Raw genomic sequence first — 14,976 nt, forward strand, 5'->3', positions numbered from 1 at the left:
CCCTTCCAGCCCCCCCACTTTCCCAGGCCTCTCCAATCACTTTCGCGTACGCCGTCACTCCGCAGATGGACGCGATTGTGCGCGGGCGTGTTTGTATACGCTCGGTGTTCTGCGCGCGCGCGCGTCTGTGCGAGCGCGGCGGCGACGGCCCCTCCTGATTATAGCTGCTCCATAATTAACAGTGATCAGATTTGTTTTGTGGCATAAATGGTGCATGTGTAGAACATTAGGCCTGGCAAGTCTCATTTCAAATTCAGCTCAAGGGCTCGGCAGCAGACGGGTCACGAGCTTCGGGGAGCACAATCACAAGCCTCGCTCCATATGGTCCTGCCTGCCGCATCCTCACCAGCGAGGGCGGCGAGTGCCAGACAAGTTCCCCCAAGAACCTAATCGTGTTCAGTAATTACCAAGACCAGCTTTTCTCCTTTTTTCCTCCCCCCCCCCCCCCCCCCCCCCCAACCTCCTCCCAATCTCTTGCTCTTTTTTTTCACCACACCTGCACGCTCTCCCCTCTCCTCACGCTCTCTCCCTGTCTGTTGGTTTCTATAACCTTCTTGTTTCTATGTTTATTTTTTTCCCTTCTGTATCTTTGCCCCCTTTACGGTTTCCCTTTTTTTTTTTTTTTTTTTTCCTGTTTTCTGCTGGATGAAAATCCGGACGGGGACGGGAGAGAAAGATGGGGGGGGGGGAAGTCAGACACTCCCACACCGGTTAATTTCTAAATTGCTTTATGTGGCTGATGCCGAAAAACTCACTCCATCCTCCTGCCTGCCTGGAAATTATAAATAATTGTAACAGATGCGCCAATATGGCCGGCCTCCAATAAACGAGGCCCCAGATAATTTGACCAACCCCCTTTGACAGGCCAATTTAATAAAACATGAACAAAATCTTCCTCACTAATAATTTATCATCCCCTCTCCTCCCCTTTGGTTAAAGTTGATTACCCTGGCAGTTAACAAGGTCACGCCCAGATGCCAGCTTTCTGATAATGCAATCAGGACTTGTTGGGGAAAAAAGGTGATGACATCCTGTGTGGTTTTTCTTCACGACCTGGCCCTCTCTGTAAAGCACACTTGCGAAGGCCTTTGTTTGTCAAAAGGCTTTGATTTGACGTGTTAAGTAGAGGTGTTGTTGATAGCAGCAGGAGAGATATTTTTTATTGTTTTGCACCTTTTTAGTAAGAATTCAAGAATAGACGCAGGTGATAGAGTCAGGAAGTATGCGAGGGTAGATGTTCGTCGATGAAGCGCATCCATTAATCTCATACAAACTGGGTATGCAGCACATGTCCTTAGGCACTTGAACGTACAGTAGCATACTGTACTTGGTCCATTAAAGCTTTAAAGCATTATGAGCTATTTCCACCCCTTCATAACAACCACGGTAAGATGTGTGCATCACTCCTCTGTACTTTGACCATTTACTTCATACTTGAAGGTGTGCAGAGGATGAGGATAGTGGCTAATAGATACTTAAATATTTTTAGCACTCACATCGCACTCGTGCTAGTGGATCGTGGAACTGCCCCAATGCTGTATGAAACATCTGGTTTTTGACTATAGCTAACAAAGGGGTCAGTCTTCTGAATTACTGAGTAAATAGATTCATAATATTACTAGTAATCTTTCCATTTCTGTTGTGTGTGTGTGTGTGCAGTGGCGTTCCTAGATGCATGTGTTCTGTCTACCCCAGACTAAATTAGAAAAGATCTGTTAAGGGGAAAGGTGGGATAGAGTGTTGCAGATGCACTGTAGGGTTTTCATCGGCTTCAGGTAGTCATTGCAATGTATGCTGAGAGGTGCACTGCACCCTCTTCCCTATAAGGCTGTCTCATCTAGCCACATACACTGTCACTCTTTTCTTTCAGGCTGTGGGATCAGACCAGGCAGATGTGGCAGCGCAGAGACCTAGCCCTCACTCGGACCAGGCCTCCTCTCGAAGTTCAGATCCTAAGCCAGAGGACCAGAGTCTCCACCGCAGGTCCACCGGCTCTGTCAGTAGACAGCAGGTAGGTCATCACACACTACTGGTAATTATTCCAAACATAGCACATGGGTGAGCAGCTAACTGGCCCACTACACTTACCCATTACCATTTGGTCGGATTAGATCAAAGCCATAGAGAAGGGATATAAAGGAGACGGTCTGTTGAGAATCATGGGATTTATCAGACTCAGCCTTTGACAACCTTTGTCCTGAACTTCGCACAACCCACACACACACGCACGCACACACACACACACACACAGATGCCCCTCCTACTGTGACCAGGCCGGCGTGTGCTGCTGGTTTCACGCATGCCTTGGGCTCAGGCACTGGCTAATTTACCGCTTCAGCAGCACATTATGAACAAGAAAGAATCTTTTGATCTTCTCAGTATCGCACTCATAAGTTTGGCAGGACATGTTTCTAGATGGCCTCGCTCACTCTGACACTGGCCCGAAGACAAATTGTTTGATTTTTGCCGCTGACCTCATTATATCTTATATCTCCTGTTCTTGCAGTTTATTTGTGCGTTCTGATTATACTGTATTGTGCAGGATAAATAAATAGTATTGAAATTAATTGATTTGAATACTGTGGTTCCGTAGGTGGAGGAAGCTGTCCACAGACCGAGGTGTCTGACGTGTCTGAACCTTAAGTTGCTCCCACTGCATCTGGTGTAGGAGTGTGTGTGTGCTTGTGTGAGTGAATGGGTGACTGTAGGTGGTAAAAGCGCTACATAATAACGAGACCATTTACCATCATTATGTTTTCTTAACCTCTAATTAATTCTAAAGAAATGTGCCAAAATGGATCATAGTGCTGTAGCCCTGACTTAGTTTCAGACTGAAATGTAGCATTGATATACTACATTTTTGTTACTTGCTTCTAATGAATAAAAATGTAAATCTCAACTTCGTAAAACAACATATGAATTTTGATCTATGGAAATACGAGTCCCCCACAATGCTTGATTTACGACATATACGTGCACAGCTTTTCTACATACATAGAAGTGTATTCATCGACAGTGGAAAACCTTAAAATTAATAAGCTCCTAAGTTAATTGAATCAAAGTTTAAGATATGATTTTGAGTTTTATTTTTCACAATTTGGTTTCATTTTGGCCACTTTTTGCTTCTGTGTCCTGAGACGTCAACGCACTGACTTTACACTTTTAGACTTTTAAGGCCACTTGAGATGAAGTGGACATAGCACACAAAAAAACTAAAGCTTTTGCTTTTACGCATGTAGACATTATATTAACTTCATAAATCCCGTCCAGTCCTTCTTTAGAAACATTTTCAGTTGTATTATTTCTGTTGTATTGGATGATGGTTAAAAGAAGTAGTTTGTGCTACTTAACCATGTATTGAAACAGTAATACCAAACAGAAAAGTCAAAAGCTTATATAGTGAATGTTCTCTGTAGCCCACTGCTACCACCTTGGACACAATTTGCAGCTCTTTCAGTAAGTGTCCAAAGTGAAATGTGATTATTGGCTGTGGCGACGAGTAGTTCACAGTGGTGCGTGGCTCACAGTTTGCTACATTCAGTTAGTCTTAAAGTTATGTCGGCCATTTCAGAAATTACAGCCTCTCTTGTCTCCCAGGAAATAACCTCAGTGTGTGACCTACGATTTGAGTGAATAAAGTTTTCCTTGGATCTGGGAAAGTCTGATTTAAAGGAATTCGTTAATAGTCTTTTAAGATTCATAAGCCTATGAGCAGCTTTGATTAGAAACACTTTTTAAAAATGGATCTAACTAAAGTAGTTTATTTGAGCGGTCTGCCAATGAGACTGATGTTGCTCAACTTCAAGCTTGTGCAGTTTTCAAACTTTGGTTGTTTCACTTTCACTCCACTATTTCATGTATAACTGTGCCACTTATATTACCTGCATCTACACATCTGTGGTTACTAGCTCTTACATCAGTCAGTTGTTTAGAAGTGTGTCTTAATAGTATTTTCTTGTGCTGATGTACATTTGCTTTGTGCTCAGGTGTGCACCCATGTGAACTGTACGTCTCTGCATCAATGTGTGTGTCACTATCTGTGCATGTGTACAGTGTACAATACATATTCACCAGGGAACCTGCACAAGTTGAGCTTTGAGAGCTCCAGGCACATGACATGCTGCTATAAAGAAACCCATTGATGACAGTGACCCCTGTCCACGCGGGTTAGAAGAAGAGAGTGGATCAGAGGTGAAGGGAAGAGGGAGACAGCTGATTAAATGTCGCTCCGCTGAGCCGTCAGTAAAGACTTTTGCTCAAGTAGACATACAAAAACTGTTTAGATGCTAGCATTTTTTTTTCCAGATTTCCCTCTCACTGCTGTACATGCCCCTCCATCTGCTTTGCCGTCGTGTTTACACAGTTATCACAGGGGGCTGCGCACATGTCAGGTCATGGCCACCAAGCAGCTGCTCGGCTGACGTAGTAAACGTCTTTCTTTTCCATGTCCTCTTTCTTTAGGATCTTCCCTCACAAACAGAGGTCATCCGTATGTCCTCTGGTCCTGTGGCAGACAGGCGTCCAACTGGACCAGAGAGAACATCTGCACCAAATCTCAGTCATTTGTCAGTGTCGTGTACTCCCTCAAACAAAGCACACAACAGATCATCTCCTGTAGTTACCAGTTTGCTCGGTGTTAAATAGTTCATCCAAAAAAATGTATTTTTAGCTGAAAACCAATTTAGAGTTCATGCTCAGCATGTCATACTTTATAATTGGTCATCTTTACTTTAAGTTTAGGGCTTTTAGTTGGTTTGGATTCCCCTTTTGGCCTCTGTGTTTCCCCCTTGTACATACGCACTAAGCCAGTTGGCTTGCCACTCATCAGGAATATGCAGATCAATCTGCTAATTAGTTGCATAGAGTCATTAAGGCTGAGTTAGAACACATGGTTGGCACCCATACAGGCATGTTAGCAGAGCCTGGTGCATCAGGTCACTGGAGTCAACTATAGCCCCAGAGCACATTCCCAAAGATGCTTACAACAGATGTACTGTACATTATTGTCACATGCTGTTGTGCACGGTAATATTTTTTTAAATGCACCTCATGTGTTCTGTAAATACTATATATACTATACTGTAGTTTTAATTGTTACTGAAGAATGCAGTTAATGTTTACCTTTCACTGTAATTTATCATGTGCTGCATATTAACCTATCAAATGGATTCGTTTTGATCTATTCTTTTGGACTGTGGCTGCTTGGTAAACAGATACGCCGGTTGCTGCTTTTCAGTAGCAGTAGTTAAACAGGTTAATCTCCGTGTATTTGATGCGTGAATGGTTTTAATTAAAACACTGTGATCCAAATCATTTACGCATACTTGCTGTTTTCAGTACTGGACAACAGGTGTCACCATTCCAGAAAAGACTGGCAAGTTTTTAACTTCAGCAGATAACAACTTGCCAACAGCCATAAAAACAACATTTCAGAGGGTGGGGTGTTACTGATCCACCCTCATATCGTTAACCTCCTCGCTCCACCATCACCATCACCTCCTCCTGTACGCATCATCCTCTTCCGCCCAAGGACTGTTGTGCATTTAGTCGCATTGCATATTTGAGCCTGCCATCTGGTCAGCCCTGCCCGTCTCCGCAGGGGGCCTCCCATCCGCTCATATTCATATTCCGCTAGCATATTGTTCCCACTGCTTTTTCTACTGCGCGGCCCCAGCACTTCTCCGTTTCTTTATTTATTTCTACACGAGAGGCTGGCTAGCAAACTGCACCCCCTCCTAATCGGCGGCTCTTCCAGTTGTCCTATCAAGTGTAACCTGGAGGCCCCTAGTAGAGCAATTAGAGCGGCCTCCCTGCCCACCTCTTGTAATGAAGCCCAGCACATTCTGGAATCTATAGCCCCTTTAGTCTCCCCTAATGGGACATCATTATTGTCAAAGAAACAATGTAAATGGAAATGAACATACTCATTAGCCAGTCGCAGGGAGAAACCTTTGCTGCTCTCAGCTTGCAACTGCCGCTTTCCAAACACACATACACCCGGACACACACGCAAAAGTGAGCCTCCTCCCTCCAGCTTTGGTGGACTGCTGCTCCGGCTCGCTTTATTCCTCCGGCAGCATGTTTGTTTGTGCGTGCATATGTGTGCGCCAAGGAAGACGATGTTCATGTTTTCACTCAAGGTGAGAAGGGAGTGGAGTGAACATAGATAATCTCATTATTGGCATTCACTCAGTGTTTCTACAGATGCTAATTGCTTGCGCGGGTTTTTGTAAGTGAAGTGAATCCAAGTTTTCACCCGAGTGCGTCTTTGCTTACCTGTCCCAGGGTGCACCTGTGCAGAGGTCCAGGTCTCTGTCCCCAGCCAGCAGTGTGGGGATGGGAAGTGGGAGGATGAAAGCAGCAGAACAGAAAATGCAAGACCTCGCGGAGCTACTGCAATTGAAGGTAACTACGCTAAAATGCTGTTCTTCCATAGTAAGTCACTACTCATGGTTTAACTATTTATATTTCTTAAGGCTGCGTCATTCCTGAATCTTTTATCCCAGCTTCCTCACCAGCACATGACTAGCACTGAAGTGCATAAAGGTATTGTTTGCAGAATAAGACACATTCTTCAGCATTGTGTGGTGTCCATCTGGAGGACACGTGGAGCACCAAACATGTCTAATGGAGCTGATTGTTGCTGTGGCCGCTATCTTACATATGATTGCTGCTATTAGAGGCTGGGGTTTGTAAAGAGGTTTGTAGCAGTGGAACCGTCACGCTTTCCAAAAGGTTCAATTGCACTACCTCTGCCACTGCCTCCTCCATGACCTTCTCGCACGGCGTCTTTCACACACACATAAATACACAGAGTGTGCGTAGGCAGTGAAACAGCAGGAGAGGAGCTGCTCTGGTCAAAGTGGATGCAGCAGGGTTTTTTTTTTTTTTTTTTTTCTTAAACGAATCAGCTTTATTGGTCTTTTAACCTTCACATGCTCTGTGATTTTCTTCTCACACTATTTTTCAGTCCCATGAGCCTTTTCTTTAGTTCTTGCTCAGATTGACCAGAACTTGAAATATGATAAATTTTTTCCTCTGCCTTTTTTATTTGGACCTTCCCCTGTACCTGTCCTCCCCGGTGCCTTTCCTTATCCTGCCCATCTTTGCGTCTAACCAGCGAGTGAGTGATTACACAAAGGTCATCTCCCTTTGAACACTTTCCCAGGAACACATTAGGCACCATTTCCTTGTCAGATCTGAAGTGTCTGAATTACATCACTGGCAAACACCTCGGCGGTAGTGCTCAACATAGATTCAGACAACACGCATGACTGTCTTAGTTAATGGTGCCATTTACTTGTCTGGCGGCTGAGGGGCATTTAGCAAAGGTATGCAAAGAAAATCATGACCACATTAATGTGGGCATTAGTTCAGAGCATGATTTAGAGGTTTTTGTCTGGTGCTTGGCTCTGACAGTAAGCAACATACCCTCCGTCAGCTTTACCTTCAGCCTCGCGCGGTCCCTCGCTCCGTCCAGTCCATTGTTCTCCTGTTAATACAGTTCTTTCCAATAGAATGCCTTTCAAATTGGGTACAGCAGCCATACCATTGACATGTTGACCTTAGCAGCTAAAAGCAGACAAACAAACAATTCTCTTAATAATGGGCTTCCTTTTTTTCTTCGGCAGACTTTCAAGTAAAAAGTAGCTGTTGCTGTGTAATTATTTTTCAGCTTGAGAACGTCCACAGGGTGGAGTGGGTGGAGGGAGGGGAGGGGAGGGGGTTATATTGATCGATAGGCGAGGGCCTGTGGCCCGATGACCAGAGCAGGGCAGCCCAGGGGAAGCTCTAAAAGGAACCTGGGAAGCCATGATGTGGCTAATGCCCTGCCACTTGCTCCATCCCACCCCCTGCCCCTCCATCAGTCAGCCACAACTCTTCTGCGTCCTCCCTCAGCTCCTAGTTTCAGCACTTTACACTGCTCTGGTCTGGCCCCTTTCATTAGAGCTTTGTTTTTGAGAGGTTGGGGGCTGCTTGAAGGGGCAGAGGATGTCTTGCAGATGTCCTCTGTGAATAATCCGCACAAGGGAAAATCCATACTTGTCACATTGGCAGCGCGGATGTGCAATCTTGTGTGTGCGCACCCGTTGTGTGTCCAGTGCATGTTTGTGCGCTCTCTCTGCTCTCTTTGTCCTTGTTAATAATAACAGGGCTGAGGGCTCGCATTTCCCTCTCTGCAGGGTAGCCGTGTCATATCAGCAGTAAACAAGCTCCTTCCCTTCAGAAAGCGCTCGACAACTCTCCCCAGCCCTGGCCACTCAAGCAGAAACCTGTCCTGCACTCCTCCTTTCACTTTTCCTTTTGCCTCGCCCTCTCTCTTCCGTCTCTTTCTAATTTCTCTGTTCTGCCTTTCCCCCGCTTTCACGAGCTGACTTTCTCTCTTTCCTCGCACTCTTTCCACCTCTGTTTGTCCTGCCTGTTGAAAGTATTTTCTCCATCGCCCTCGCTGTTAAGGTCAGTGTGATGGGGAGGAGGGGTGCCCCTGACAAGAAAAATCTATATGTTGTCTTCTCTTACTCCTTCTTTAAAGCAAGAGTGCAATCTTGCTGTGTTTTAATAGCTGTCAACAACAGTGTCAGCAACAACCGCACGGCTACAGCCCCGACATCACAACACACGCTGGCCGTCAGTTGGCAACTGAAGTGAGTGTGTCTGTGTATGTGTGTGTCTGTGTGTGCACGTCCCTGCAGGGTGTTCTGTGGCGCCACTGACTTGCGAAGAAAAAAAAAAAAAAAAAAATGCCGTCCTTTAATGATGTCTCAGTTGCCCGGTAAGAGTGAAAGCACTTGTCCAGGAGGAAGGAGAAGATGGAAATGAATATGAACCCGCTGATTTCTGTCAGGCCCTTTGCCTGCTTCCCCTTAAATATATTCAGTTTAAATATATAGATGGCGAGGGGCTTTTCTCAGATTTTCCGCTGTACATGGATGAAGCAGACTCCGTTCTTCAAATGAGCTACGTTTCATTTAGCTTGCACAACTTTTTGAAGACCCCGCGAATTCCTCTCTGTTTTTTTTACAGATCGAGGAGAATGAGGAGCTGAGAAAGGCTCATGATAAACGCCGGGACCGCCTGTCTTTGATTCAGGCCAGCTACAAAACCGTCAGAGATCAGCTGAAAGAGGTGGAGAAATCGAATGGCGCGTGAGTATACAATTTTGCAGTTTAATATTTAGTGTCAAACCCTTGTCATACACACACCAGGAAAACTGGGAGCAAATATACAGGACACAATTTATAGAGGAGACGTTGCTGCACAATCAGTCAATTCATAAAACATAAAATACAGACATACGGAAAGCACCTGGGAAACCTTCCAGTTCCACCCGGCCGCAGTGAGTAAGAGACATTTCAAAGCACATAACTCACCTTGCCTTATGTTAAAAGCCCATATGAAACACTACAACCCCCTGAAACTGCTCACAAATAGTCTTATGGCCCCATTGGTCTCCACATGTTGTCTGACAAGACCGGAGTACTGGATTTGGGAAAGTGGGAGAAATTCCTCCCTCTGCCTTTAAAAAGCTCAGAGGTTTTAAGCCCAGTCAATTTGGGCCGTTCTGTGCCAAGTGTATGTGCTCTTCTGCGTCTCCTCTCCCTCAGTGTTCATTAAGATGTGAGAGCCAGAGGCTGGAGGTGTCTGGTCCGGGGGGGGAGGGGGGTGCAAGGTGTTTGAGAAGTCATATGGAGGGTGGATGGGAGAGGGAGGAGGGCCATTTCCTCCTTCAACCTGTTATCTTCACCAGAAACCACAGGATCTTTACACAAAGTAACGAAATGTGCTGGAAAATGTCATCAACATGAGGGTCTTGTTCTCTCTATTGCCTCCCCCCCCCCAGTCTTTTCTCACTTTTCTGTCTGCTTCTTCTCTCCACCAGTGTCACTGAGGCCATTTAAAGTGTAGCTAAAGGTGCATATGTTTGAAGGCCACGCCGGAGCAAAGTGTTGACCCCGTCAGCTGTTTTCTCTCTGGGTTAATTAAAGAAAACAGCGGTGCAATGTGAGCCCGTGTGAAAGGGGAGTGAGTGAGAGAGCATGTTCAGCCCTAGGCTCGACTCGGCTCATGTTAGCTCAGTGCAGCTCTGCCGTATGAGTCTCAGACAGTGGGAACAAAGACACAGATGGAGAGACAGAGTCCTCAGTTGGTAGGTTACCAAAGGAATGTCCTGGTCGCTTTTGTCGAGGTCTGCATGTTAATCTTGATTTAACACGTGTGTTCCTTTCACATATAAATGAAAGTGTGGTTTTATGTGTTGGTGGCCTAAAGCTCTACACATGAAATTAATGCAATAGGCAACTTTGCCCTTTTTTGTCAGCTTCCATGGCACCAGCTAGTCACTCAATATTAGGATCTTGGCATTCGTTTGGCATGAAGCCACATCCTTAAATAGCTGTTAAACCCACTGGGGTAATGCCAGCCTGGGTGTGAGACAATAGAGAATGACTTAAACACTCCCATTAGTGTTTGGAAATCAAGGCTCTAACAGGTCAGTGGGGATAGACATTGAGACTCATTGCATTTTGAGCATGTTAGGGACTGTGCCAGTAGCTTCCATGCTGTGTTGTTGCCTTTTTGGAAATATACAGGGGGGTTGATTTGGTTCCCCTTCTGTGTGCAGGGCCAAAAGATCAGATAAGACAGTATGTGAATTTTCACTCAGTTTAGTATATGAAAAGGTGGACAGCCTTCTGAGATGTGTGTGTGTGTATATATATATACACACACACACACACACGGTATTTGAAAATGCAAAAATAATGTCTTTTTTTCAAAAACTTATTTTGAACAAATAGTTTTAAAATAATTTGTATTTGAGTACAAGACAAACATCCTATCAAAAAGCTGCCTTTCCTCATGTGACCGCAGTGAATATTTGTGCATCTGCCCGTATTGAGTTATGTTCAGGAGTCCAGGTGAAACGTCTGACACAGGCTGATCGGCTCTGCAACAGAGGAGGCTCTGACTGGATGAAACACGACTTAACTGCATCACTATTTTTGCTGAATAATTTCTTTTTATTTTTTTTTTTCCTTCACTGGGTTACGGAGGAAGCATATAACTTTTGGAAAGCAGAGTTTGACCGGGAGATTATTGTGTTACATTACATTAGTACTGAGACGTCTGTGATCACTATCGATTGGTAATGGTAAATGGTGTCGCTTTTACATAGCACCTTTCTACCTGATGCTTCTCCTATTACCTATTGATAAAGCACTTTACAGTCACAGACACATGTACCCATTCACTCACACAAGCACACACACATTCTCACACACCATTGCCACACTGGGAACAACTGGAGGTTCAGTGTCTTGTTCAAGGACACTTCAGCATGTGGCACATTCTGGGGATCAAACCACTAACCTCTCTACCTACTGAGTCACAGTCTCCTATCGTCTCTCACAAGCACCAAATCATCATTACAGTCATATTCTGCCCCTTCAAGTCAGCCTGAATCACCTCTATTATCTGCATTAATGCAAAACATCAACCAATAATTATTATAATGGATAATTAAAGAATACTTATTTTTAACACCTACATACGCTAAATTAGTAACTGAGTGTAACTAAAAAAAAATATTTTTTTTACACATATTTCGATTTTTTTGTTTGTTTGTTTTGCTTCTTATATTAGATGTTATCCCTCAAACACAAAGTATTGAATGCGTGGGTTGCTGTACAAGCAGCTGCTGAGTGATGTCAAACAGAGTATGTAATAACAGCTCCACCCACATTTTACTACTAGCCAATCGCAAAGCGGATGAAGGGTCCATTGACTCTTCAGTATTCAGACAGTGTGCTGTTGGCCAGTCCCAGTGAAACCACCCTGCCATTCACCATTACTGTACCACCACATTTTCCCAAAATGGCATGGAGGAGAGGGTAAAAAAGCCAACTTCTTATTTATATTAGAGAAGGGAAAAAGTTTTTTAATCAGACTGGGGATGATGGGGGTGAGCAAATAAAATTAAAGGTTATTAAAGCATCCGTACTCTGATCAAAGTTGCGCCCATAAACAGATTCCCCCTGATTCAGAGCAATTAGCCGCAGCAGCGTGGAAAAGTTCTCTCTATTTCCTCCTGCTTAATAATGGAAACTAGGATACCATAGGGGAGGATGCACTGAGGCCTGAAGAAGATAGCTCTCTCATGGCTCCATGTTCAACAGTTTTTAGGTCCACTGTAAACAAATTAAAATGTATAAAGCTTTGCCATGACTTAATAAAGCTTAAGGAATGCAGCTGATACACTACAAACCTAAAAGAAAATCACGGAGAGAGCTTAAACAGAGCTGTACATAAAGGGTCATGTACTTTTACCGCTCCAGGCACTGTTAATATAATTCAGCCTCCGTGCACTGCGCTCTTGTAGTACATGATCTTTTTTGTATGATGTATCAGTGGCCGAGTCTATACAACTCAGTGAGATCGGCCAATAAACAGCTGTGCGCTTTGGAAAACTAAAACAAGCCCATAGATGGTTCACATATCGTCACACGTACACTCGAAGTAATTCAGTGGCTTCAAATGGCTCACAGGGGCATTAGCAGTATTAAATGAAAACATTTGCCATTCCCCAGTAGCCTCTAACTCCCAGGCACCAGGGTTTAACTAGTATTAGTGTAACATGGCTGCGTCTACATGGCCAATAACAACCGCAAGAAAAAAAAACAGCGCAGCACAATAGCAGTGACCCTCACAATCCATTTGCACACCTCTAGTCCATTGATTGAGTGAAAATGAGAAACTGTGGCCATGTGTGTCTGTGTGTGCGCGACAAAAACAGGATTCTCTTCTCATCTGCTACTTTTGCAATCTGTGGATTTCTCACTAAAACCTGTTTTAGTTTGCAAATGAAGGGCTAATTGGAATTGAATGTGCTGGGCTAAGGCTGATTGATGAGTTAGATGTGTGCAAGGATGCAGTTGGGGGCAGTAGGGATAGTGTGTGTGTTTGTGTGTGTATCTGTGTGTGCACAAATTGAAGGGGAAGTTCAATGGAGGCAGGAGCTACTGAGCACAAAGTGTCATTAAGTATTCATAAGTGAGGTGTAGACATTTGAATGACCTCGTTTGCGAGTGTGTTTTTGCCATTATTTACATTTGCATGGCACAAAGGGAATGCTCCACTGCCCTGCCACATGGGCAGTGCCCTGGGCTTTAACAAACATGCATACGTGTGTACATGATTTGCCACTGAAATGTCAAACTCAAGGCTGCTCATTTGAATACCGCTAAAGATGGCTGAATAACAAAAACCGAGTGAGACTAAGGGGCCTCGTTACCCCTTGTGAATTGGCCAGAGGCAGCAAGGTGCTGTACAGTACCAACCATTTTCCCTTGTTAGTATGTTTGCTCTCCGTGTGTTTGTGCCGAGCGAGTCTCTTTGTTCTGTTTCCGTCTGTGCTGGCCTGCCTTTACGTTTCCATTTTCTCTGCTGCGTGTGTGTCCAGGTCAAACGGAAGGACGCAGCGCGCAGCGTCGTGGCAGCTACGACAAGAGAACAGCGATGCGGTGTGGAATGAGTTGGCCTACTTGAAGAACCTCACCAGGAAACTGTCCCTTGAAAAGTAAGTCTCCTTACTTTGAAAAATACATAAATAGCAGAGGTGAGTATTTCAGTGCCTGCACGCGCAGTTGTTTCAAACAGTTTGTCTCTCTTACATATGTACACACACACACACGCACACACACACTCCCCCTGTCCCCTCGTGTTTGTGGGTGTTAAAATGTTCGTGTGCCCTTCCCAACTTCACAGCATCCACCTAGCCCTCCACATCATTACCAGCCAGCAGGGGCAGAAGCAAGATCATTAGACTCTACTCATTTGTAAAATTGGCTGCTCAAAAATTCACACATAAAGTGCAGGAAGTAAAATCACATTATCAAAATCCCCAGCCGAATCTTTGTAAAATAACTGCATTTATGCCAAACTGTAGTTTCGTTGGCGGTGTTGCTAAGTAAGATATCTGACATTCTTCTAGTCTGTAAGTTGTGTTTGTGCTTTTAGTTTAAATGTTGACCTAGAGTTTCGTGACAATGTCAACAATCACACAGAGAGAGGGGCTTTTCACGTGATTCCTTCCTTTGTTGCTTTGGTCTTCAGTCTTCGCTCCTGCCTTTGTTTTCAGTCTTTCTCTGCGTGTAGTGCAGCCATTGTCTTGTTTGATCTAGAGGAGCCCCTGTAACCGCACCACTAACACTGACCCTCTATGATGCTACACAAAGCTTGGCCTAAAGCCACAGACTACCTCTCTCCTGTCTTCCCTGGCCTTCACCTCTCCTCACCTCTTCCCTTGTCTGCCCTGTGCCTGTGTACCCACTTCTTCCCCTCTTCATACTTGTCTTCCCAGTTGCCTCCCTCCGGCCCTCTGTGATGCTGCAGTAGGCTGAGGCCAGAATTCTGGTACTTGCCCCCCCCCCCTCCCCGCCCCCCCTCCACTACTTTCCCCTCTGCTCACCCCCCTGCCCTGTCCTCCTAATCCCAGCTGAGCTCATTATGATATAGCCTGGCTGCCTCTCTCCAAGCCTGAGCTGTCCAAGCTAATTACAGGCTAGCAGCCCTTGTGCCGCCGATGCTGCCTGTTAAGGGATGTCCGTCCGCCTGCCTGCCTGCCTGCCTGCCTGGCCACAACTAGAAGTGAGCGGAGCACTGGACGGTCTGGGGGCGGGGCGTGTGGGGGTGAACAGACTGCGGTGAACACGTAGGGTCCTCGGTACTGACCTGTGAGGGAAACGAATGAAGGGTGGCTGACTTATCTCCTAGCTGTGTAACTGGCTTGTCCGTCGGGGTTAGTGCTGATCCCCTTCATGTCCTCCTGACTAGCTCCATCTCATTTCCTCTATTCCTGGCCCTGGGACACCCTCCTTACTCGGCCGGCTGGCCGGCTTGTGCAAAGTAAACTTAGGGCTAAGATCTTTAAACTTTTGCATTCTCCTTTGCTGGGCACGCATCTTCACGCACAAACAGCTC

General features: G+C 45.2%; 1 protein-coding gene across 1 annotated transcript in view; it reads left to right on the forward strand.

Annotated features, from left to right (window-relative positions):
- Positions 1 to 14,976, forward strand: part of cntln (centlein, centrosomal protein) — a 77,013-nt gene that overhangs the window by 19,169 nt on the left and 42,868 nt on the right. The window contains exons 10-13 of the mRNA XM_047575392.1: positions 1,871 to 2,011; positions 6,286 to 6,405; positions 9,025 to 9,146; positions 13,457 to 13,573. Coding sequence (XP_047431348.1) covers positions 1,871 to 2,011; positions 6,286 to 6,405; positions 9,025 to 9,146; positions 13,457 to 13,573 — 500 coding nt within the window. The remainder of the gene's footprint in view (positions 1 to 1,870; positions 2,012 to 6,285; positions 6,406 to 9,024; positions 9,147 to 13,456; positions 13,574 to 14,976) is intronic.

Source organism: Mugil cephalus, chromosome 2 (genome assembly GCF_022458985.1).
Source record: "Mugil cephalus isolate CIBA_MC_2020 chromosome 2, CIBA_Mcephalus_1.1, whole genome shotgun sequence".
Taxonomy (NCBI): domain Eukaryota; kingdom Metazoa; phylum Chordata; class Actinopteri; order Mugiliformes; family Mugilidae; genus Mugil; species Mugil cephalus.